This window comes from Vidua chalybeata, chromosome 1, assembly GCF_026979565.1.
Source record: "Vidua chalybeata isolate OUT-0048 chromosome 1, bVidCha1 merged haplotype, whole genome shotgun sequence".
NCBI lineage: Eukaryota > Metazoa > Chordata > Aves > Passeriformes > Viduidae > Vidua > Vidua chalybeata.
The window spans coordinates 70763957-70786738 of record NC_071530.1 but is presented as its reverse complement, the minus strand read 5'-3'; the positions used below and the strand labels follow the sequence as shown (position 1 = coordinate 70786738).

General features: G+C 40.4%; 1 protein-coding gene across 1 annotated transcript in view; it reads right to left on the bottom strand.

Annotated features, from left to right (window-relative positions):
* Positions 1–16141: 16141 nt before the first annotated feature.
* Positions 16142–22782, bottom strand: part of BCL2 (BCL2 apoptosis regulator) — a 96160-nt gene continuing 89519 nt past the window's right edge. The window contains exon 3 of the mRNA XM_053959298.1: positions 16142–20898. Coding sequence (XP_053815273.1) covers positions 20764–20898 — 135 coding nt within the window. The 3' untranslated portion in view covers positions 16142–20763. The remainder of the gene's footprint in view (positions 20899–22782) is intronic.

Sequence of the window (22782 nt, the reverse complement as noted above, 5' to 3'; positions counted from 1 at the left end):
GGAGACTGTCTGCAACCCCATACTTAGTTTTCTGTAATAATTTACCACTTCAATATGAAAATGTGTCAGGACTGAAATTTGATTTCAGAGGATTTTTAGACCCTGTGTAGATCTCTGCAATCTGGACTGCTCTAAAATTCACACTGGTGGACCTTTGTGCAGTGCTTTTGTCTCGACCATCCCATAGGTCTCAGTAGTCCTGGGCTTCTGATTCTGTGTGCCAGTTTGCAAATTGCACAAAATTGCAGCAAGAGCAGCTATCTGGGAGCGCAGGCCACTTCCCTGTCTCTTGGCATGAATACATTGCATTCCATTTTATATTAGTAAAATATTTATGAAGTTTTATTAACATGGTAGGGGCTCTTGCTCTTTCACAAGAGGTAGCAATTATGAGCAACCTGCCTTCTCTCTGATTTGATCTACTCTCCCATCTAGTGTTTTTCTTTTCTTATCTGGACACATGTAAAATCCAGTAACAGGGTATTTATTTTGTGGACAAAACGATCAGAGTTTGAGTCAACACTTGGGGAAGTTATTGGAAAGATTCTTGTGCATAGAAAATTTATGAAGGTACAGAGGTGCTGGGTTTAGTAATCGAGCCTTAAAAGGTATTCAAACGTTTTGTTCCTGAAGAAAACACATATTCCTCTGCAGCTCTGAGCTGTTTACATCTGGATAGTCTGTCTGGGGCTCTAAACATCAGCAATTGTATGTGTTAAGAAAGAAAAGAGGTATTAAATTTAGGTGTCCTGTTCATGCAAACAATTTGTCATTCTTTGTTTCAACCTCCTGAAAAAGAAATGCAACAGTGGCATCCTGTGGCCCGAGCAGTTCATGGCAGGTGGGTTTGGTTTAGGGCAGAATCTGCCACCAAGGTCTTCCTTCACTGAGCGGGAAATGGATTGAGTTGTTTCTAAGTTAGTTTTCAGAAGAAGCCCACAATATTTCAACACAGTGCACATTTAAAACCTGAAGTAAAAAGCTGCTATATACTTTTCAACCAGGACTTTCCACCACTTTATCTTATTCTGCTTATTTTTCTACCAAATACCTTGATGTTTGGGACAGAGAGGATGATCTCAGTTACTCACCAAGGAGACGGGACTTCTGCATTGCTGTCTTTGTGCTGATGAACATTTCCTCCAAAAATAGGAATAGAGGAGAGACTACTGTTTCTAATTAACCCACGGTTTAGTGCAGCATACTGGGTCTAAAAATGAATGCTTCAGGGAAGTCCAATGAAAAGAAGACAAATAAGAGTTGTTTTCCCTTGCACCTACATCATACCCAAGTGCTCACTCCCGCACAGCGTATGTGGGTCACTTGAGTTTTTGGAAGTCCTGGCTTTAACTTGTTTAACTTGGACAGGCTGTGATTTGCTTACCTCCTCACCAGCATATATTGGCAGCTGTGACCACCAGGCTCTCTCCAAAAGCTTTCAGGCATGCCAGAAGGCACTTTAACAAGGAACATACAGACTCACCTGCAGTCATGTGGGCAATTGGCCAGCAAGCAGCTGATAGCCTCATTTTTACTTCTTCTCCCCCTGGTTTTATGGTGGCGTCTCTTCTGTAAGAAAGGAGGTGTTAAGGTGGTTTCTTTTAAAGCCTCGTCCTTCCTACTTCTTACCTTTGCACATAGAGGTGTAAGTGCTGTTGAAAGCTCAGCATCAGGAAGGAGTGGGGGGAAAATGAAACAACTTTCTTTGGTTTAGTTTTTCATTTTCTTGTATCCAGGAGGCTCTCTGCACGTTTTGAGTCATCTATCTTGAGAACTGGAAAAGCAGATTAGGGGCAGTTGTCCTCTGCTGCCTGTGCATGGAAAAACCTGTGGGCATTCAGTTTTCTGTTGTGCAGGAAAGTCACCATGTGATGGCTGAAGCAGGAGGCAAGGGAACAAAACCAGCAGCAGGCAGGGGCTCAATTGTTGCCTTTAATGACGAGTAAGTACTCTGAAGATTTTTGTGGAATTGCCTAACTGAGCTTGCACCACACTTTCTGGACGGTATTAATCCCCGGGCTGCCTCTTAAGACACGGACATGCATGAAAACAAACAAATGTTGAGACTGGCAGGGGCTCCAGAGATGTTAACCCTGCTCCTTTTTGTCAGTTAAACTGACAAGCCAGATAAGAAGAGCCGGTGTTGGTATCGTCTCTTGCATAACAAACCGCTCTCGACAAAAGAAGCAGCCTCCTGTCAAACGAATTTCCTTTACAACTGCCGAGGGGACTATTTTTAGTTTCATCTGCCATTCTTTACTCCTTAATCATCGGCTTCGCTTTTTCTCAGTTTTTCTCCCTTTTCCCCCTGCACAGCTAGCTCTGATACTAGGTACTGCTGATAATTGGCAGAGGAGGAAGGCACTGGGCTCTCGGCTGTTCCCTGTTAACGTGTGTCTGTATGGGATGCTACGACTTTGCCATGTGGAGCTCAGCTCTGGCCTGTGTTGCTACCTTCAGAGAAAGGCAAACAGACCACTCTGAACCTAAATGAGGGATGTCAAAGACCAGCAAGTGAAGGGAATCAATTCTAGCCAGGAAAGGGTTTTTTAGCTATGTTCAGAAAACATGTTTTAAGTTGCAGGAGTAGAGCTACAAATGTCCAGTGTTGAAATTATATCAGGGACACACTGCATCAGACAGCAAATTCTTCATATACCATTGGCAAAGCAAAGCAGTGCCTGGCTTTTCCACTGGAGATAAAATTAAAGTGCTGTGGGAATGATGGTGTTTATTTCATCAGTCTTTACTCTGTGGTGCTGGCTGCTTTTCCTATTGGTCTGCTTGAGCCACTGCATGTTTATAGCCTTTTGAGCAGCAGAATAGTTCTTGTCTTCTGGCTGAGATATGAAACAGCAGTCCTGCCTATCTGTAACCCATTAGAGATTTTGTAGTGCTGTTTGCAAGCTTAAGAGCATCTTAAGGCTTTAGTCATTCAGGAAGCAACACTGCTTTGCTCAGTTGAGCATAGTAATTCAGTCAGGTCCATCATCCTCCCAGTATCTTTCTAAAGCCTAATTCAAGTGGGTTTTTATGTATTCTATACTTTCTTCCTCCACAGTATGCAAAAGCTTCAAATAATGAGTGGTTTCATGTCCGTGGTGCTTCTGTAGAGTACAAGTTTTATACCCATTTTATAGCTGGATTTGAGAAACACAAAGGCAAAGTGAATAGTCCAAAGTCAAGAGGGAAGTCTCTGACAGCAGAGGAAATGATGGTTATGTCACCTGAGGGAACTTAACAGTACTGAAGTTAGTGTACTAGCTAACGTTTTCCAGGGAAGTGCCACAAGTCTCATAAACAAGGAATCAGTAGAAATGGTCAAAAGTTTTTATCACCACTATTTTCTTAACAAAAATGAGTTTTCAAATGATACAAGATGTTTGCAGAAAATGTACTTATTTTGAGAAAGTGAAGTAAAATTTATTGGAGTCAAACAAAAATTAGTTAGGTTTATAAGGTTTATAATGTAAATGTTCCAACTGGTCTTTTTCCCTAGTGTAAACAAAACAAAAAACCCCAAAAACCAAAACCAACAACAACAACAACCCCCCCCCCCCAAAAAAAAAAGCTGGAAATAAAGCGAAAAAGAGACCTGGTTTCTACAACGAAATGAGAATGCTAATGTACTGTTTATGGAAAACTACATCTTTTTTCAAGCTTTTCTCTCTTTATTCTTAGTCTTTTTTTTTTTTTTTTTTTTTTTTGTCCTTTAACTGACTATTGCAAGTGTAACCAATCTCCTTAACCCTAATAAACATGCACCAGCACTTTGAACAACACTCATTAACCAAGGAAAATAGAGGGAGAGGGCTCTTACGAGAGGGAAGAGGTCTTATGGCTGATGACAGTGGCTCCTTGTGACTTTGACTGCTTTACTGTCCAGTAGAACAGGGATCTCCTTAGCATTTCTTGCTGGTTCACCTCCTTCCATGGCCTGGGTTCTCACTGTGCAGTAGCCCCCAGATTTATGCACCTGTGCTGGGATCCACCTGGTGTAATCCATGTATAGCAGAATTATCTGTGGGCTTCTCAAAGGCTGTGGTATACACCATTGTGCAGCCTACAGTCTGACATAAAATGGTTCCTGCTTTTCTTTTCCCAATACACCATTGCTTTTGACAGTGTGACTTTTACTTTCAGCTTTCTTTATTGGGACATTTGTGAAAATCTGTTTCTGATTCTGCTCTTTTGAAATCTCTGAATTCGATTTTGGTTTAGGAGCTGGAAGTAGGGAAAACATTAAAAGCAAGATTAGTTTTGTATTTTTGAAGATGCTTGAAAGACTTCCAGAGAGCTGTCAGGTTAGTGATGGCTTGTGACATATAAAAGCAGACAAGCAAAGGTTCCTAGTAATTCAAGATTTGTTGAAAACCATATTGAAACATTGCTAGCAGTGAGGGTTTTTTTAAGATAAAAATTCCATTGTGCATATTTAGACTCAGAAGTGTATTTCAGCCCTTACTGTGGGAAAAAAACTTGTGACTTTAGCTTTATGGGCATCCTTTGGACTTAGCCTCTCTTGCTCAGATTTTCAGTGTTATCATCCCGGTTCATCTGTCACATCTCTTACCTGGCTTCCTGGCAGGGATACTGCCTCTAGGTGTCTGCACAACTGGAGTCCCCATTTCCCTGCTGCCTGGGTATGTGAAGCCTTTCATGCATTTATCCACTTGTTCAGTAGTTCACTTCCCTGCCTCTCTAGGCTTTTGTTGCTCTACAAAAAGGAGCAGTTGAAACTTCTCCTGGATCAGTGGTGTGAGAAGTAGCAAGAAACATCTTGATGAAGAGCCTAGGAAAAAAATCTTTTAGGTTCCACTGGCTGAAGAGGGCCTGACCTTCGAAATTTCCCACGGCATGTTAAGAGGATTTGGGCAAAGATCTCAGGAAAAAATGAAAACTCTGCTTTCAGAATGGCCATGGAATGAGAAAGACAAATTAAAAAACAAATTTTCCTCTCACACTGTGTAAAGGGCTCTCTGCTGAACAATCACCACCAGCTGAATGCATGTAAGAAGCTGCCAGAAATCATTAAGCTCAATTAACCATGTTCTTGTGCCCACGATACATCTGTAGATTATTTAAACAAAGTGATGGTGAGCAAGGAGGAGAGGAAAATTGAAGAAAAGAGGTTCTGCTGTGAACACTCGTACCACCATCACCCAAGCGATGCTGTAATACAGAAACTGGGTCAGAGACACCCTTCCCCCTCCAGGCTGCTGTCAAAGTTATTTGAGTATCTATTGAAACCCTCACAATAGAAGAGTTTGGCTCCTGCATTTGCTAAGCAAAACTGATTTGTATTTCTTCGTTCAGAAAAAAACTGCTGGGTAATTTTCTGAGCAAGTACAATGCAGCAGTTCATAGATCCCTGAAAGCTGATTTCTTGGTGATTTGTTTTTCGTTTAATAAGACACCAATGCTTTTATTTAACATTTCAGAATTGACATGCTGAATCTATGTTTAGGAGCCTTAAACCTCTCTCTTGTGTTTGTTAGTTTTAGTTTGTAGTCTTCCTCCAAAATTCGAAAGATTGTGGAAAGTCTCTTGAGAGGTTGTCTTACTGATGATTTAAATCTAAGTTAAATTCTTTATTTGCTTCTAGGATGATTGAAGTAAAATATATTCGTTTGGAAGTGTGGCTTGGCTAAATTTAAACACAGTGCTCTTCTGGACTCTTCCCACTCCCCTTTTTAATCCTGAATTTGAGTCTTTCATCCTTGTTTACAGCTGTCCCATTAGCAGTCTCAGCCTTCCGGTGTGCTCTGTCTGCTCTGGGATTTTTCTGTCTTGTTTTTCTGTCTTCTTTCAAGGAGTCCCAGTGGCTCTACCTTGTCCTGAAAAGAAACCAAACTACATTTCATGCTCATAAGGACAGTGTGCACAGATTGTCAATAAGCACACAACTTGGGTGTTTGGCTATAAGTAGTGCCATTGTTTGGCAGTTGTTTTTAGCCCTTATTCCAAAGGAGACATGAGTGAAGTGAAATAGTGGGCTCCAGAGTTTGAACCTGTTTTCTGAATTAAAAAATTCTCTAATTTCACTTCCCTTCCCTGCTGCCCTCAGCATGCAGGGAGGAGTGAGCACATGCCCTCTCACACATTTTCCCCCTTATATAAAATGTCATTTCTTTCCTGAAAATTGCCCAGCTTGATGGACACTCTGGAGTTGGCTGGGGGATTTAATTGGCCATGAAGCCCAAAACGGTGTTTGGGCCATGGCTATTGGGAGTTGCACACCCTAAGTAGTTGTTATATCATGTGTTAAGGAGGCATGTTTGGGAGTGATGAAGGAGGAGGAGATGAAACATCATTTCCTTGTTTTCTCTGTACCTCACTCTACTCTCTGAACAAGGTACTTAATTGTTATCAAGCAAAAGTGAGAACCTTTGTGCCCATTCATATCTAGCTTATTTCTCATTCTTCATTTCATTTTATTGTGTTTTTAAAAGAAAAAGGAAAAACAAGGAAACAATACCCCAGGTTGGGTGTTAGCTTCAACAGTGAACATCTCTGGAGCTACCTTTCTTAACAGGCACATCATTACCTATGTCAACCTTTCTTCCTTGCATCCTAAGTACCAAGAGGAAGAAATAGAGATTCTTGCCATTCCACTCGATTGCCCAAATTTTGGGAGAACCTCAAGAAAACAAGCTGTTTGCACCCTGAAGTCTGATGGCAAAATGACTTCTCTTTTTATCAAGGCTTATCACTTTCCAGCCCTGTCTCTGGCAAATCCTCTATCTGTAATAATTGAGTCAGTATATATGACATAGTTTTTTGACAGAACAGTATTTCTTAATAATTTAGTAGCATTGTACACACACAAAAACAGAGTTATAATTAGCTCTCATCCCTAAAGTTGGAAGAGCTTTTCAGTTCATTGGAGGCTGCTGGCCAATTCTCTTATCTAATTGGATGAAGTTCCTACTTTCTCCCATTTGTATAATGTCTGCTTTTACACAAACTCATTAAGTGCAGCTGTACTCCAAGTTTCTAACAACAGCCCCAGTGAAGACGAGGCAGAAGTTTAATAGCTGTTCTGTTCTCTCTTTTTCATCTGATCTTAATCCATTTTGGTGGTTGATGTGTGCCCAAACATCTTTCCCTAGCACCTAATTCTACCCCCTCCGGCTTTTTATTATGAATTATATTAATAATTAGAAACTAGACAAATTGCATAAGATTGATCTGTCTGTTTTGAAACCGGAGAGTTTACAGCTTGCTTTCAAGGAAGATGGATTTAAAGCAATTATTTGTTTCTGTGAGGCATACAGAAGTGATTTTTCCCCTTCATTTTGAAGCTGGCATTAAGATGAAATCACATAATCACGACACTTTTCTTTAAATCTTCAGAGACATTAAACTGATTATACAGGTAGAATAGCAGCAACATATTTAACATATTAAGGTTTTTCATTTAGACGGAATTTTTAGCAAAATAAATACATTTTAAACCAGACAACACCCCCCCACTTTTGTCAGTCTGACTGCTTTTTTTCTCATGTTACTCTCTGTAATTTTGAATTTCTACTTAGCTGAGTATACAGAGTAATAGAAAGTCTTCATTTGCCAGAATTCAAATTTGTCTTACAGTACTGCCTACATACATTCAAATCACATTTACAAAGAAATGTTTACCACACACCTCCAGCAATACAGATATGTCATTAGTATATCATTAGTATTAGAGTGATTTTATAACTCCTATGGATGTTTTTTTTCCACTGAAGAACTATTCCAAGGTTTACTGGGGAACTTCCAGCTGTATAATTTCCTTTCCTTACTGTGTTCCATTTTCCCACCAAAAGAGGTTGTAGGAGAGAGGGAAACTCAGAGAAGTTTTCTCACAGCGTTGATTGTTTCATGAGGACATGTATCTGTGATGGTAAATGCTCTTGCTCAGATAGCCGATGTTATGGAGACATGGGTGACAATGAGGAGGACATTCTTTGGCACTGGGGTCTGAAGTTACAGCTGTGTATGTGCACGTCTGCAGTGCAAAAGAGGGGAAACAGCAAAGAAGCACAGTGAGACATCAGTGGAGGGATTCCAACTAAGCCTAAATTGAATAAGAAGGGAAATTTTCCTCTGTTGGTGCTCCAGGTCCTAGCATATTCCCTTCAGGTGTAGTGCTCTCCTGGCTCTGAAGGTCACTTAAGAGGTTCACAACACCCTTAGCTCTGTCTAGCATTTAAAGATGCAAACATCTGGCAAAATCCAAAGGCCAGTATGAACAGGGAGGACCTACTGAACCCTACTTCCTCTACCTTAGAGTCTTCCCTCAGTTCAAGTCCTCATAAAGAGGTACCAGATTTGAACATTTTGTTTCTATTCCTATAAGTGTATGAAAACTGAGCAGTGTTGTAACCAAGTCCTAGTCAAAAGATCTTTATGTCAAAGTTGGCAAAATTTAGGAGTGCAGGTTGAATATCAGTCTTAATAACGACACCAAGAGGTAGTTTAATTATTTGTTATAATGTAAAACTAATCTTAGCATGAGTCACGAGTAGTTTTTTGACTGATAAATGTCTCCAATCAAAAACTGAAATCTGTGACCATCTCTTGTTTTCAGATAATTGGCTCCATCTGTAGACATGTTCCATCCTGGTCTCAATCCCTGTGTAGACAAATACAAAACATGGGCATTCTTGTTTAGAATCCCATTTGTTGTCTCCACTGGGCCTGCTGCCCTACACATACCTAAGATAAGCTTGTCTGACATTCGTGAGTGAGAACATTTAGGTCTTTTCTACCCAATAAAGACAATGTCTTCTAAGTGTGTAAACTTATTTTTAGAGCATTAATAAGGCTCTTATAATGCTGGAACATTTGTTTTGCCAGCTACAGTCATCATAGGTACATCATTAAATTTACAACAGTAGCTGCTCTCTGCTAATTTTGTAATGTTTTGACAGAACTTAACACATGAATGTATGTTTGTGCTACTAGTCATCAGTGAATCATACCACTTAATTGGATGGGTCAAGAAGATAAATAGATGTGGTCTTTGGGAAATGAAAATGGCTTCTTTCATTTATGACTGAGTTTGTTTGTACATTGCTTTTGTTGGAAGTAGCAATTTTTGATGGGGATTATGGAAAAAAAGCGGTGACTTATTTTCCTAACACTTGAGTGAGTGGTGATAGTTGTTGGAGGATGTGATGACAGAAGAAAAGCGGTTTTTAATTTTGGTTTTGAAGTGGGTGGGGGTGGGCAAGTGGATACTCAAGACACATTAATGAAGTTATGTTGACAACTGCTAAGTGTGAAGTCTGTCATGTATTTCATTGCAATGAATGTGTCTTTATAAGCAAACTGCATTGGAGACATCTGTGCAATTGTCAGCTGTAATTAAAGGATGATTCAGCAGTGGACATACAGTTGAAAATGAAGGGCAGAATGATTGTTTGCCAAAAGTGACATATCTTTTTGACTAGCTAATTCTTTCCAAGTATCTACTAAAACAAATTATTTGACTTAGTTTCTTTTTTTTTTTAAATACAGTTTCCACAGTAGGAGAGAGTGTGAACATTTTAAGGCAAGCAAATGGAGACTTTTTGGTGGCATTCTGGAGATACATAGAGACATTACTTCCAGGAAGACTTGGGAAAGCATGAGGTAAAACATCACTTGTCAAGCATGCAAAATAAGCAAAGCAAAGGATAGTGCTTAGTCCAGGGCACATCTCTGCTTGCATGTGCCATGCTCACTTATAACACGTTGCAGCTGTGTGTCAGGGTCCATTTTCCTAATACCTTTCTGACTGTACTATGGATTTTGATGTTGCTTTCAAAGAAGCTTGAAAGGGACAGCTCATAAGGGATGAGCAATATTTGGGATGGCTGGCTGATTTTTTCTCCTGCCACATATCTTCCCAGCTTAACCTGAACTTAAGAAAAGTAAAGGTATTTGAGGAAAGATCCAGGCTTTTCTTAGGGAGTTGAAATGCCTTGTGTAGCAGTTAAAGCTGTTCTGCAGCTATCAGTGACTCAATTTCCAATGCAAGTACTAAAATTTCTCTTCCTAGCTCCAGATAATATCGATGGAAGTTTCCCAGTAGATGATGATTGGAGTAGTTCTCAAGTGGGTAGCATGCTTTGAAAAGCGTGTGATGTGACGAGGAGGTTAGGCCTATCTGAACCTTGGATGCTGTCTCATCTCTTGTTGGAGGTAGCTATACAAATTTTTCTTTTTATACTTCTTAAATATTTTTTATGACCTCTGGACTGCCCTGCCTTTCCCCCTCCATCTTGGCAGAAAGCAAGAAAGCAGCTATAAAGTAACAGCACTGACATCTAATTCCAGAACTGGAAGTTGTTATTTGGATGTAAATGGAAGCAGTGCTATTTGTCCTTGGTTAAAGATTGATTTTGTCTCCCTAAGGAAAACACAGGGATAAGGAATCATGCTGATTTAGGTGGTAGGCAGCTGGAGTGAAGGGCATATTAGGTACTTCCTTGTGAGGTGAAGGAGTGAGGAGGAGCTGAAAATGAGCATCTTTGTTAAAAATACATCTGTTTCTTTTCCATGGCCACATTTTTCAAGTGTAAAAGGTATCATATCAGCTTCTTTTAGAGTTGCGAGTTGGAGGAAGCTGTGCCTGCCACTAGCAGTAAATGAGTTACTTAATAGGAAGAATGTTTGTGAAGCCTGGAGAGAAATAACAGCTGCTTTTTTGAGAAAAAACAACACCAAAACCCAAAAACCCCAATGCTATAACATTTCAAAACTGTAGCATGATCAGGGATTTTTTTTTTTTTTAAAGGCCTGGATGAAAGGAAATTAGTAATGTGTAGGGAGTGCTGAGTGGCCCAGGCACCTCACCTGTTTTATTCCTAGCTGCAGAGGGAATTCAAAGTTTGACACCAGATGTAAAGCAAACCCAGAGCCACATGAACTACTAGCCAGCTTCCTTCAGCAACATTAATTTACAGTCTCATGAGAGAACACTTTGGCTTGCTGCCAGTTTTGACTTCAAGCAGCATTGTGGGAGGACAGAGCAGTGCAGGCAGCGGTCCCTTTCAGGCCACGGCATCTGGGCACTGGAGCAGACAGCCCAGGCTGCTGGCCGGGCTCTGACGCAAACATTACAGAGCACGTCTGTGCCCCAGCTCCCCGCTGAAAGGCAGCATTAATTCCCCTGCAGCTCCGTGGCTTTGCGCCGCCCGCCTGGTGTATTACAGCGTGCTGGCATCTTTACGCTGTGGAAGTGGGCTTGCCAAAACTCATGTCTGAGGCTGGCTGACGTGCTTGGCATTGCTGGGTCCTGCCAGTGGGTTCCTCGGTTGTTTGCTGGGAGGAGGGCAGTGGAGGCGGTGCCGGCCAGGGAGAGGAGCTGTTTAGCCAAAATCTCTTTGGTTTGCTATTGGCAGTGCTGTGGGATGACACAGTGAGAGGTAGGGAGGCGTGATGCCTCTCAGCTTTTTCCAGCGATCCTGTCTTTAAAGGAGTGCATTTCCAAAGTGCCTTGATGCCTGTTAGGGTGTTTTATGTGACTCGTGGATTCGCTTTCCAATCTTTTGCTGTTTTCTTTTGCTTTCTTTTCAAACTATCCGGTCATATGTGAATGTACCATCCCTGGAAGTGTTTGAGGCCAAAGTCTATGTGGAATCTCATCTAGTGAATGGTGTCCCTGCCTGTGGCAGGGGGGTGGACTAGATTATCTTTGAAGGTTCCTCCCTACCCAAATAATTCAATGATTCTGTGACAGGCTGTACAGTTTGAATGCTAAGCATTCATGCTTGGGCAACTAGAGGTGTGTGTTGTTACTCTAGTGACTTGGAGGGTTGAACCCTGAAGAGAGCAAGAGGCTTTTTGTCATGTCGTTTGTTTTCAGGTTTTTTTTCAGTAAACTTCTAGTAAATCAGGGGTGATTACTTCCACTGCAGCAGTAATGTACAGTCTAGTTTTTTTGTCTGTCTTTTTTTCTGAACACAGCATTTTCTCCTTTCACAATTTCTGATGTAGTTGCCCCAACAAAGACAAAGGGTCTATCAAAGTTGTTGCCACACTAGTATGTAGACTGCATGCATTGACTTTTTAAGTGTTTACATCAGATATGCTCATCAGTTCATAAGACTGATTATTGTGGGTCAGTGGAACAATAAATCCAATTTTGGGATTCATGACAATTGACTAAAAGAGTGGTTTTTGAAAGCTTATGAACCAGTTCTATGGCATGCATTTATGTAATTTCATTACATAAAGTGCTTCTCCTGTGTAAGCTTTCCCCTGCTGGGTCAAGTTGACCAAATGTTTTCTTCACTTCTGTAAGAAATCTTCCTGCAACAGGCTTTTTTTGGTGAATGGATATGGTGGATTGACCCTGGCTGGATGCCAGGTGCCCACCAAAGCTGCTCTACCACTCTCCTCAGCTAGGCAGCAGAAAGAAAGTATCATGAAAGGTTCCTGGCTTGAGATTAAGGGCAGGTAGAGATCACTTACCAATTACCAACATGCAAAACAGACCTGACTTGGGGAAATTAGTTTAATTTATCACCAATCAAATCAGGTTAGGATAATGAGTAATAAAACTTAAAAATCATTTTCCCCCCAATCCTTCCCTTCTTCCTGGGCTCAACTTCACTCCTGATTTTCTCTACCTTTTTCACCCTGAGCAGTGTAAAGGACCTCCTGTTAGGAGTTGTAGTCAGTTCATCACATGTTGTCTCTTTCACTTGTTCCTCTTCAGGTGGAAGACTCCTCACACTCTTCCCCTGTTCCAGTGTGAAGTCCCTCCAACAGGAGACAGTCCTCCACAAACTTCTCCAATGCGTGTCCTTCCCAAGGGCTGCAGTTCTTCACAAACTGCTCCAGTGTGGGTCCCTTCCATGGGGTGCAGTCCTTCAGGAACAGGCTCCTCTAGCGTGAGTTCCTCCAGGGCTCACAAGTCTTTCCAGCAAACCTCATGGGCTGCTCTCTCCATGGGTCTGCAGGTTCTGCCAGGAGCCTGCCCCAGCACGGGCTTCCCATGGGGTCACTGACTCCTTTGTGCTTCCATCTGCTCTGATGGTCTGTGGGTGAATTCTCTGTGGTCTGCGGGTGAATCTCTGCTCCACCATGGACCTCCAGGGGCTGCAGGGGCACAGCTGCTTCACCATGGTCTGCACCACGGGCTGCAGGGGTGCCTGGAGCACCTCCTTCCTTTCCTTCTTCATAGACCTTGGTGTCTACAGGGCTGTTTCTCTCACATATTCTTACTCCTCTCTCCAGCTGCAATTGTATGGTTTTCCTCCCTCACCTTCTTAAATAAGTTATCCCAGAGGTGGTGCCATCATTGCTGATGGGCTCAGCCTTGGCCAGCAGTGGGTCCATCCTGGAGCCAGCTGGCTGTAATGGACATGGGGAAGCTTCTGGCACCCCCGTAGCCCCACAGCTACCAAAACCTTGCCATGCAAACACAATACAATTGGGATAAAGCTGTGCTGTTCTAACTAGATGGTGCTGGATCAGGTGTCATTCATCCCCCCACAGCCCCTTAGCATGGTCTGTGGCTGCTTTGACAGAAATGTGTCTCTCCATCCTGGTGGTCTACCAATGCAGAGACTTCCATGGTACTCATTCTCACAGTAGTACAGCCTGGAACACACACTTTGGACATTATTGTTAATAATCCATGAGCAGTGTCATCCACATATATTGCACCTTACCTCCCAAAGGGTCTTTTGTGTTACCAGAGGGGTAAGAAGAGTAATAATCTAGAAGTCACAGATAGAAAAGGGAAAAGTTTACTTACCAAATATATTAAGGATCAGCAGATTTTTCTGAGTAGGGGTGTACAGATGGGGAGAAATTTAAACAAGACACAAAACTCAAGGATATGATTAACTAGGGCATTGGACAGCATCTCTGATCACATAGGAAGAGAAGTGCCTGTAGCTTATCAGGTGGATAAAGAAAGGGAAGGAGGCTCTTTTCCCATCTCATTCCCAAATAAACTGATTGGCTGACTTCCATCTCTGTCACCTGTGGCTTTATACAGGTTTGCATCAGTACTGTCTGTTCCAAATGAACACTTTCAGCTGTATGACCAGGATCTTTTCTGAGGCCAAATTTTCACCACAATCAAGGCATTGCATTCCCACTATTGTGATTGTGCTTGTAGTAAGAGTTCTGGAGGACACATGCAGAAGAGGGACGGCTGATGTGTTTCTCCAGGATATCCAAGAGGCAGCTCAGTACATTTAATATGAGTTGCATAGGTCAGTACCAGAATAGGTACTCCCACTGGAGAGGAAGCGGCATCTTCCAGGTGAACTAATCCAGAAATACTCTTCATTGCAGGATAGCAAGGAGTGTGTCTGCATCTTTAGAAGTCTTAAAAAAAAATTAGATATACATGTTTTTAACTGACATGTATTTATCCCCATAAGATTTTAGAGATGCATTCTAACATTATCAGTACTTGTGCTCAACTGTAGTGGGGAGGAGTGAACTACAGCCTATGATGGGATGCTTCAAGAGCTGCTTTGTTGTTTGCCCATCTGTGCAAATCAGTTTCTTGCAGTGCACAAATCTTGACTCCATTTTCTTTTGCCTAGGGTAACATGTCCTCAGAGGCAGTTCTGGATTCCTCCTAGGGTCAGTTGTTACGTAAAACTGAAATTCCATGCAGCTGGTACCCAGCCATTCTCATGGAATGAACTTCACTTTCTACCACTTGTAGACTCCCATTAAATATTTAATAATTGAGGAGGACAAAAGCAGAAGCTATAGGTATTATGGGATGGAGAGCCTACTGCTGCAGAGAGACAACTGTACACTGCTGCTGGTGCAACTTCAGTGGAGACTTATAGTGCCTGAAACCACTCGAGAATGTTTTGAGGAGGGAGCTTTCTGGTTTTGGCTCAGCAAAACTTTTTTTTTAGGGTGCTCCTACCTAATTTTCAGACAGCCAAAACCCACCTTAGTTATCAGGTCTAAGGGTTCATTTTTGTCTTTATCCAGACCTCTGCTGTTCTCCCCATCTGCTCACTGTGCTTGGTCCCAGTGGTAAGGTAAGCATTTAATCCCAGGTGCTGATCTGTTAGCTTTTAAGAAAAATTGAAGTTATCTGACTGGGCAGAAAGAGAAGAATTCCTGAACTGATTTACCTGGTTTTGCTGAACTCCATGTGGAAACTTAATCCCATCTTCCTTTGTTAGGTTTTAGCTAGAAAAAATGCAGTTCTGGGGCTGCTCTCCTCCAAGACCTTGTCTTCTTATTTCACAAAATAATGGCAGAGAGAAATGGTAGTACTTGCCCTACTGCAATGTGGTTTACCTTCTACCTTACAAAGGTTTAGTAACCTTGCTCTCTGCTGGACAGTTAAATCCCAGAGCCCAGAGGACAGAGTCCAGCATTGCATTCTGTTGTGTTGCTGCTTCTTTCAGTTTCAGGCTGACTTCCTTCACCTTCTGTGTCTTCATGGACACAGACAGAGGAGTCAATGTTTTGCACATGTGCCTGAGTTATGCTTGAAAAGCATTAAACTGTGAAGTTCAGGCACTCATAAAAAGTGCATCCATGACAGCACAGTGCACACATTTGGCTGCAAAACCCACTCAAGAAGCTGGGTAAATTCTTAAAGCAGTTAAATAGTCATTACCTGAATGCATTTAACTATGTTCTACCTGAATTAAAGCCACAGAAGGTAAGATGCAACCCCTGTGAATCAAGGGCCAGTTAACTGGAGCCTTCAAGAAGCAAAATACCGAAATACTTTTTTGGAAACTGGTCATAACTGTAGGAAACCTTCAGCAGTAACAAAAATCTTTCTTTTGCTCCTGTTGAAACTTGCTAATGTCCATTTCCAGCTCATGGCAGCAAGAATGAAAACCAGTCTTAGCAAATAAATAGAAGAGCCTTGCTGCACTTTCGGCAAGGCATCAAATGAATGGGAGGGCACAAAGGGTGACACTGTCCTTGGGTCCCAAAGCGCAGACTACACCTAGGGGCTGCCTTTCACACAGCAGCAGCTACTGAAACCTGGGTCACTGCATCTTCATGAGCAAGGCTGGCAAGTACTGGGCACTGCTGAGCTGAACAGGTGAACAGAACTATAAGGAAGGAAACATTATGTGTCATTTATGGGATTACACTCAAAATGTTTGAGTAGCTTTTTATCGACAAATCCTAATCAATCCAAATGCAAAACAAGTATCTCACAGTGTGCTTTTATTATTTTTTCACAATATAAACTAGACAGACATGGAAAGTTTAATGGCAGCATGTTCTTATAACATTTTAAAGACAAAGAACAACATAATCTTATTAAATGATGATAAACTGACAAACTACATTACCATACATACATCATCCAAAGGTACGGGATAAACAATATCTGCTTATGTACATTTATGCTGGTGATAATTAAAATTCAAATATCCAGAAGAAAAGGAGAAAAACTGCTATTTAAATTATAAAAATATATAGTTTTTGTGTGGAACTCTTAATGCTGTATTACTTTTTGAAGATAATTTCATTGTGTGATGAAGCTGCATTAACTTAGTATAGAAGTGTGGTTTAAACCAAATACGGATTAAATTAGTTCTTTTGTCTTCCTTGCATTTAGCCTTGTTGGAAAGAGAGATAGGAATGTAAAATAAAGCTGGGCTTTTGCAATGAGAAAGAATTTTTATACACATAAATTAAAATATCTATAATTTTTCATATAGTACTGAGCCATAAACTCATAATAGAAATAAATCATTTTGCTAGTTTGTTCAGAGATAGAGAGAGGAAAAAGAAGAAAGGCTTTGAACATGCTATTTCATGATACTTTTAATCAATAGGTTTGTGAAGTGGAGTGCAGGTGCACAGCTAAGCAGTGTCAGGCTTCAGGGTCAAAGCATGCAGGCCAGATTCTCGCTGCCTCAGCTGGGGAGACTGCGTGGACTGGGCGGACTGGGACTGTATTCTTTGAACTGCATCACCTTCATGTTGCCTTTGCACATCTGGTTTCAGACTTCCTTTTTCATAATTGTTCCTTCTTAGTGCAAAACTACTCAGGCTATATAATCCCCAATCATAACAGCAAACTGATGAACTTTTACAGACTAGATAATTTTATAATAATTTACCTGTAATTTTGTAATTTTGTAATTTTAGTAATCGTAGCCACGTAGTGCACACATTTGTAGCTGCTTTAGTTAACAGTTATTTTCAGACCATCTTGAGTAAACTCCTGCAACATGTGAAACTGAAGATTTTCTTACATACCAGTGTCATTCTCCATATCTTCCAGCTCCCTTTCTCATCTGTATATATATATATATATATATATATATATATATATATATATATATATCTGTTACCTCGACTGCCCCATTAGTCCTTTGATGGATCCAGTGCTTGTTCCATTAAGAAATGTCCTCTGTATCACCTCTAATTTCAGAATACTTTTGCAAAATTTTTTCATCTGTTCCTAAGTTACTCATTTATGACAGATCTCAGGTGATCCTAGAGATGAAGCAAAATACTTTTATTCATTATTTTCTTTAAAAATTGACTGAAGAAGAATTAAGGACACCTAAGGTGAATATAGCAAAACCCAGTACTTCTCTTCAATGCCTATGCATTTGCTGTTTTAAAAAAGACTGCCTTCAGCATTAACAAAGTTCTATAGTGAAAAATAATTGTGGGGTCTCTGCAAGCTTTTTCTCTGACCTTATGGCATCCTTTTTCAATTGAAAGGATGAAAGATAAACAAATTCCAGGTAGCACTCATCTTTAACCAGGGAGATGTTTCAGTGATCTCTCTATTTCCCTCCACTTCTTGACCTCTTCCTTCCTTTTTGACCTCTGATTCTCTACACCTAAACACTTCAGAAATGTCCCTCTTTTTAATTTTTTTTTTCTTTTATAATTTGGATATGGTGGGAGTGGTCAAATGTCTGTGCATACACAGTGACAGAGGATGGGTTTTCACTGAAGCGTAGTCTTTGAGCATGGAAGTCTGTAAGGCATTTTGTGGAGAAAAAAAATCTTACATGGAAGTGTAATGAAGAGTAGGAAAGACAGTAATTATTGCAAAAGAAATGCAGGAGTGAGAAGAGAGGATTTTATTTAAGAAGTTCAAGCTTTTATATACATTCAATGTTTCTAAATGTTTTCTTAATAAATGTATTATCAACTATCATTATACCTAATGCAGCCACAATACTGTACTATTCTGCAGTCAGGATGGGAAAACTCCATCATCTCTTTAATAAAATAAAATCATCAACAGTTATCATGACTCTTCTCTTTGCCTGGTACTAACAAATACACTGGGAAATCCAGCGAGTAGACACAACAGAACACAAAATCCTCAGTATTCATTTAATTGCGTATCATGTGTCGTCTTCATATTATTTCTAAAGCAGCTTTAAAAAACTTTAGCCATTGGAAGGTATTAAAAACCAAAACCCCATTCAAATTATCCTGGTATTATAGCAGCACTGGAATTGATATTTTTTACTACTTTTGACAATGTAAACGTTAATAAAACAAACAATGTTGAAACAATTTGAGGTCTAATAGTTAATAAACTTTAATGGGCATATGGGCACAAATTGAAAAGAAGACTAGATTGTGAAATGAAACATAAGCTCAATAGCAGCCAATTCCAGTTGTGCAATTGGCTGCAAACAAATTCAGTTTTTAAGCTGAGCTAAAAAACAAAGCCCACACTCAATCCACAATACTCCTCAGTTCCTCTGATTTGAAATATTTTTCCTAAAACCCCTACATGACCATGCCCACTCCTTAGAGAAGCACTCTGAAAGCACTGCAGGTACTATTTGTTTGATGGTGGGATTTTTCCTTTTCCTTTAATTAAGAATAGTTCACATTTTTTGTCCTCTTAAAAATATTTTCTTTCTACGCTTCTATAAAATTAAGTAATTTCAAATCTGAAATGTAAGCTTGCCCCATCTTTGCTCATACAAAGTGTAGGTGCCACGACTAAATAGCAGTAAAAAAGCTGAGATGTACAACTCTTAAAAAAACCAACCAAACATAAAAGCAGCTTTGAAGACACAATATCAACTACAGCCTTAACATTGAACATATTACATTCCCGAGTTACTGGAGATATTTTGCATATAATGCCACAAAGTTATTCAGCTGAAATCTTGAGGTTGGAGCTACAGTTTATTCACTGTGTGTTTTTCACCCTTTGAGCACTTGTGTATTGTACGGTACATTTAGCCAGAGCTTTGCAAACTTTCCTTTTATATCTGGACATCCATCTGGACACCCACAAATCCCAGATTTCAGAAGTTTCATAGAAAAAATAGAAGCGCAGGATTTAAAACATTTGAAGCTGGACATTTCCATGCCTCAGAGCAGCCCCTGGGACTCAACACTTCAGAGTCTTCGGTTTCCAGGGGACTCCTGGCCCCGTTGAGCTCACAGAAAGCCCTGCTTTGAACACAGGTCTGTTTATAAAACTGTGTTATGTACTCCACATTAATTTTACTTGTGTTGCATTTTGTAACAGGAGCAGATGACTTCACGCCTCCCACTCCCCCTTTTCTTTCACCCTATTTTCATTTGAGATGACAGTAGGCACCTGCACAAGAGAGGTGTCGAAGAGTCTCTGTCCAGAGAGAGGATTTTGAGTTTCATCAACTTTTCTTCTGTAGATAGTCTTGGGAGACTATTTGCATGAAAATATTTTGAGGGCGAGGGGCAGGATGATAAATCTCACTTTCCTTTCCTGTTATGAATATGAACTTGATTTTGGTGTCCAGTTTGATAAACAAGGACAGTCAGAGCTAATCTGTAACTTAGCTGAGGTCTGCTTTTTGCCAAATAAAATTAAGATTTTTTTTCAACTGTCAGGGATTTAGAGACCACATCTAATTGGTTTCAAACCCCTGGAGGAACTCTGTAAGTAAGCAGGATTAGTTGCAGATATGAGCCCACTAAAGTGGGACACAGGTCAGGTCTTCAGACTCCAGCTCTGCTCTGTTGAAGCAGGCACTTAAGGTCTCCTGATGTTTCTGTGTCAGTAGCCACAAAAAACATTTTGCTGCTGAGAAAATCATTGGAACAGCAATTTCCTGCGAGCCCCAAAGATTTAACTTCACACTTCTATTAAAAAAAAAAAAGTTGACATGTATTGTGTGGGTATTGTGATTATGATGTGATGGCACAGCTGGTAACTTAAAAATGCATGTTTAAAAGGCATAGGTAATCATATTTCCAACTGTTCTCCTGCAGGGATAGCAGAGTGTCCTTCAAGAAGTTTCTGTCTTGATTCCACATATGTACCATGTTGAATTGTTTACTACATCAGTTCTTGCCAGCAGGACAGGGTGAGAACTTTGTTCATGCTGACCTTGTCTTTCAGATCCCTCCTGGAAAATGCTAGGAAATTCAACACAATTTGGCAGTTTTTAGCAGCTCAAGTAACTGCCCTTGTAAGTGTAAGCAGGTAGGTCTTTGTCAGTATATTCGCTCTTCAGAGATAAAATAATCCAGCCAGCGGCATTAATTAAAAAAAAAAAAGAACGTAAAATACTCTGGGGCTCATTAAAGTTAAGAATAACAACATGATGTGATGACAGATACAACTTGCTGAGGTTCTGAAAATAGCAGGTTAAAATGTAAATATCTTTTAATAAATAATTTTCCGGCAATGTAAAAATAAATGATATTTCCTTTGGCAGTAATAGCTGATTTAATCTTTCGCTGGGAAGTTGCTTTGCTCATAAAATATCATTGTGCTACAGAAAAAAAATATTATTTTGTTGTTTTGAAAGACTTTTGTAATCCACAATAAACTGGGTGACTCTACTTATGTCCAAGATAAGCGCCAAGAGTGATGCAAGCTCCCACCAGAACCAGACTCAGGATAGTCTTCAGAGAGATCCAGGAGAAATCGAACAAAGGCCTCATACTGTTGCCATACAACTCCACAAAGGCATCCTAGAAAGGGAAATAATGAGAAAAGGAATATCAGAATTGCAGTTACTGTTTTTTTGGTGGAGGGGGGGAATGGGGAAAGGGAGGTAACTTCTTCACCTTCAGGGGTCACCCAACAATCCTGCTGGCACAAGAAGACCACACAAACCTATTAAAATAGTGATTTGGGAGGTCTGTTTTGTGTGTTTAGAAAAAAGTTCTCCTGCCTGTTTCTTTATAAATATTGCTGAAATTACTTATGATTGTGACTTCTGCTTTAAGCATGCCCGGTCTAACAGAAAAGACAGAAGCAGCATTTTAAAATGTAAGTTACCACTATTTTGGGTCCTAAATGTTGTCTATACAAACATAAGCAAAGGAAGTAGATGAACCTTCTTTCTCCAAATCTTTCATTTCCACTGGATATGGAGCATCTATATTGCAGGTCAGCTTCATTGAAAATAAGGCAGTATTTGGTTCTCTTGGGATGGGCTCAGAAGACTTTGTGTAGTAGCCACAGATGTTTCTTCCATATGAACTGAAGGTGTTAGGGTTGTGTTACACCAATGATAATCTTTCACAACTGTCACCAAAAAGGGTGATGCCGTGGTCCAGTGCTCCAGGAAAATCTGGTCATGCACGTAGGCACCAAATGAAGAGGCTGTTTAAGTAGCAAAGATAAAGTTTTTGTGACTCATAAATACAGTGGGATTTGACTGGGCAAATGACAGGATTGGTGATACTCTGCACGTAATGCCTTTCTTTCAGGCTGCAATTCCTAACGAGCATGACGCTTCAGGGCATTCCTCAGAGACAGATAAATCACACTGTATGGCACGAAAGCAGTAAATAGCCAAGCTGAATGACTTTAAAAATGTGACAAAACTGATAGCATCATTTATGGCAACTCTTTTACTGGGCTGCAAATTAAGGTCTGCTCCTAAGCTATTGCAATAAGCCCATGAAACAGCTATCTAATGTGACAGTTTCTGTCTCTACTTTTATTACCCTAGACTTCCCATTTTTGGTAGAAGTTCACATTCTCTATCAAAGTTATAATGCCTTTAGCTGTTTTGCAATGTTATTACGCTAGGAGTTAACCTGTCTTCTCGTAATGCATATCTGTCTTCTAATAATGCATATATTGTTATGGTTTACAGCAGGAACTGAGGAGAGAAAGGTGTCCATTATTGATGTAAATCTTCCAACCTAGTTAATGACAATCAAATTCTGTGGTCAAATTAGCTGCCCTCATTAGGCATCTCTAATTATTGTCGGAAGAGGTGCATTTGTGGTTTTACCACGAGAGGGCGTGTAAGGATTTTTAATATTTTGACTTCTATTCACTAGACAATGGGTGAGATTCAAATAAATAATAGATATTTGCTTCCAAAATGTGTTATTACATTAAGTAATATTTGGTGTATGTTGTAGGTCAGAGTGGATGTAAGTAGGTAAGGCTTGGTAACAGAACAGCCACAGGCTCTGGCCAACCAAGTGATGTGAAAACACGTCTGCCTCTTGCTATTTCTCAATGCTTGTTCCTCTAGGCAATAATTTTCCAACTTGGGTATCCAAAGGTATATTCTTACATGAAAGCAGCTTAACCTTTTGTGGGGAGGATGGAATGTTTTAATGCAAACTCTTCATTTCAGAGAGAAATTGGCAACTTTTGCATAGCTGCCTGTTTTTTGACATAGACATTCGCAAACTCTGGCCTTAATATTCTGCTGTGGTGTTGCAGAGCTGAAAAAGCACACTCAGTTTGCTGTGCAGATCTTTGGAAAGCTGCTTTTATTTCTCCTTAAGGCTATGAAGTAACACAATATCCTAAAATGTTACAGACTGGGCTAAATCCTGTTGTCGCCAGTACAGACTCACTGACTTCCACGGGAGCCTTGTCTGTAT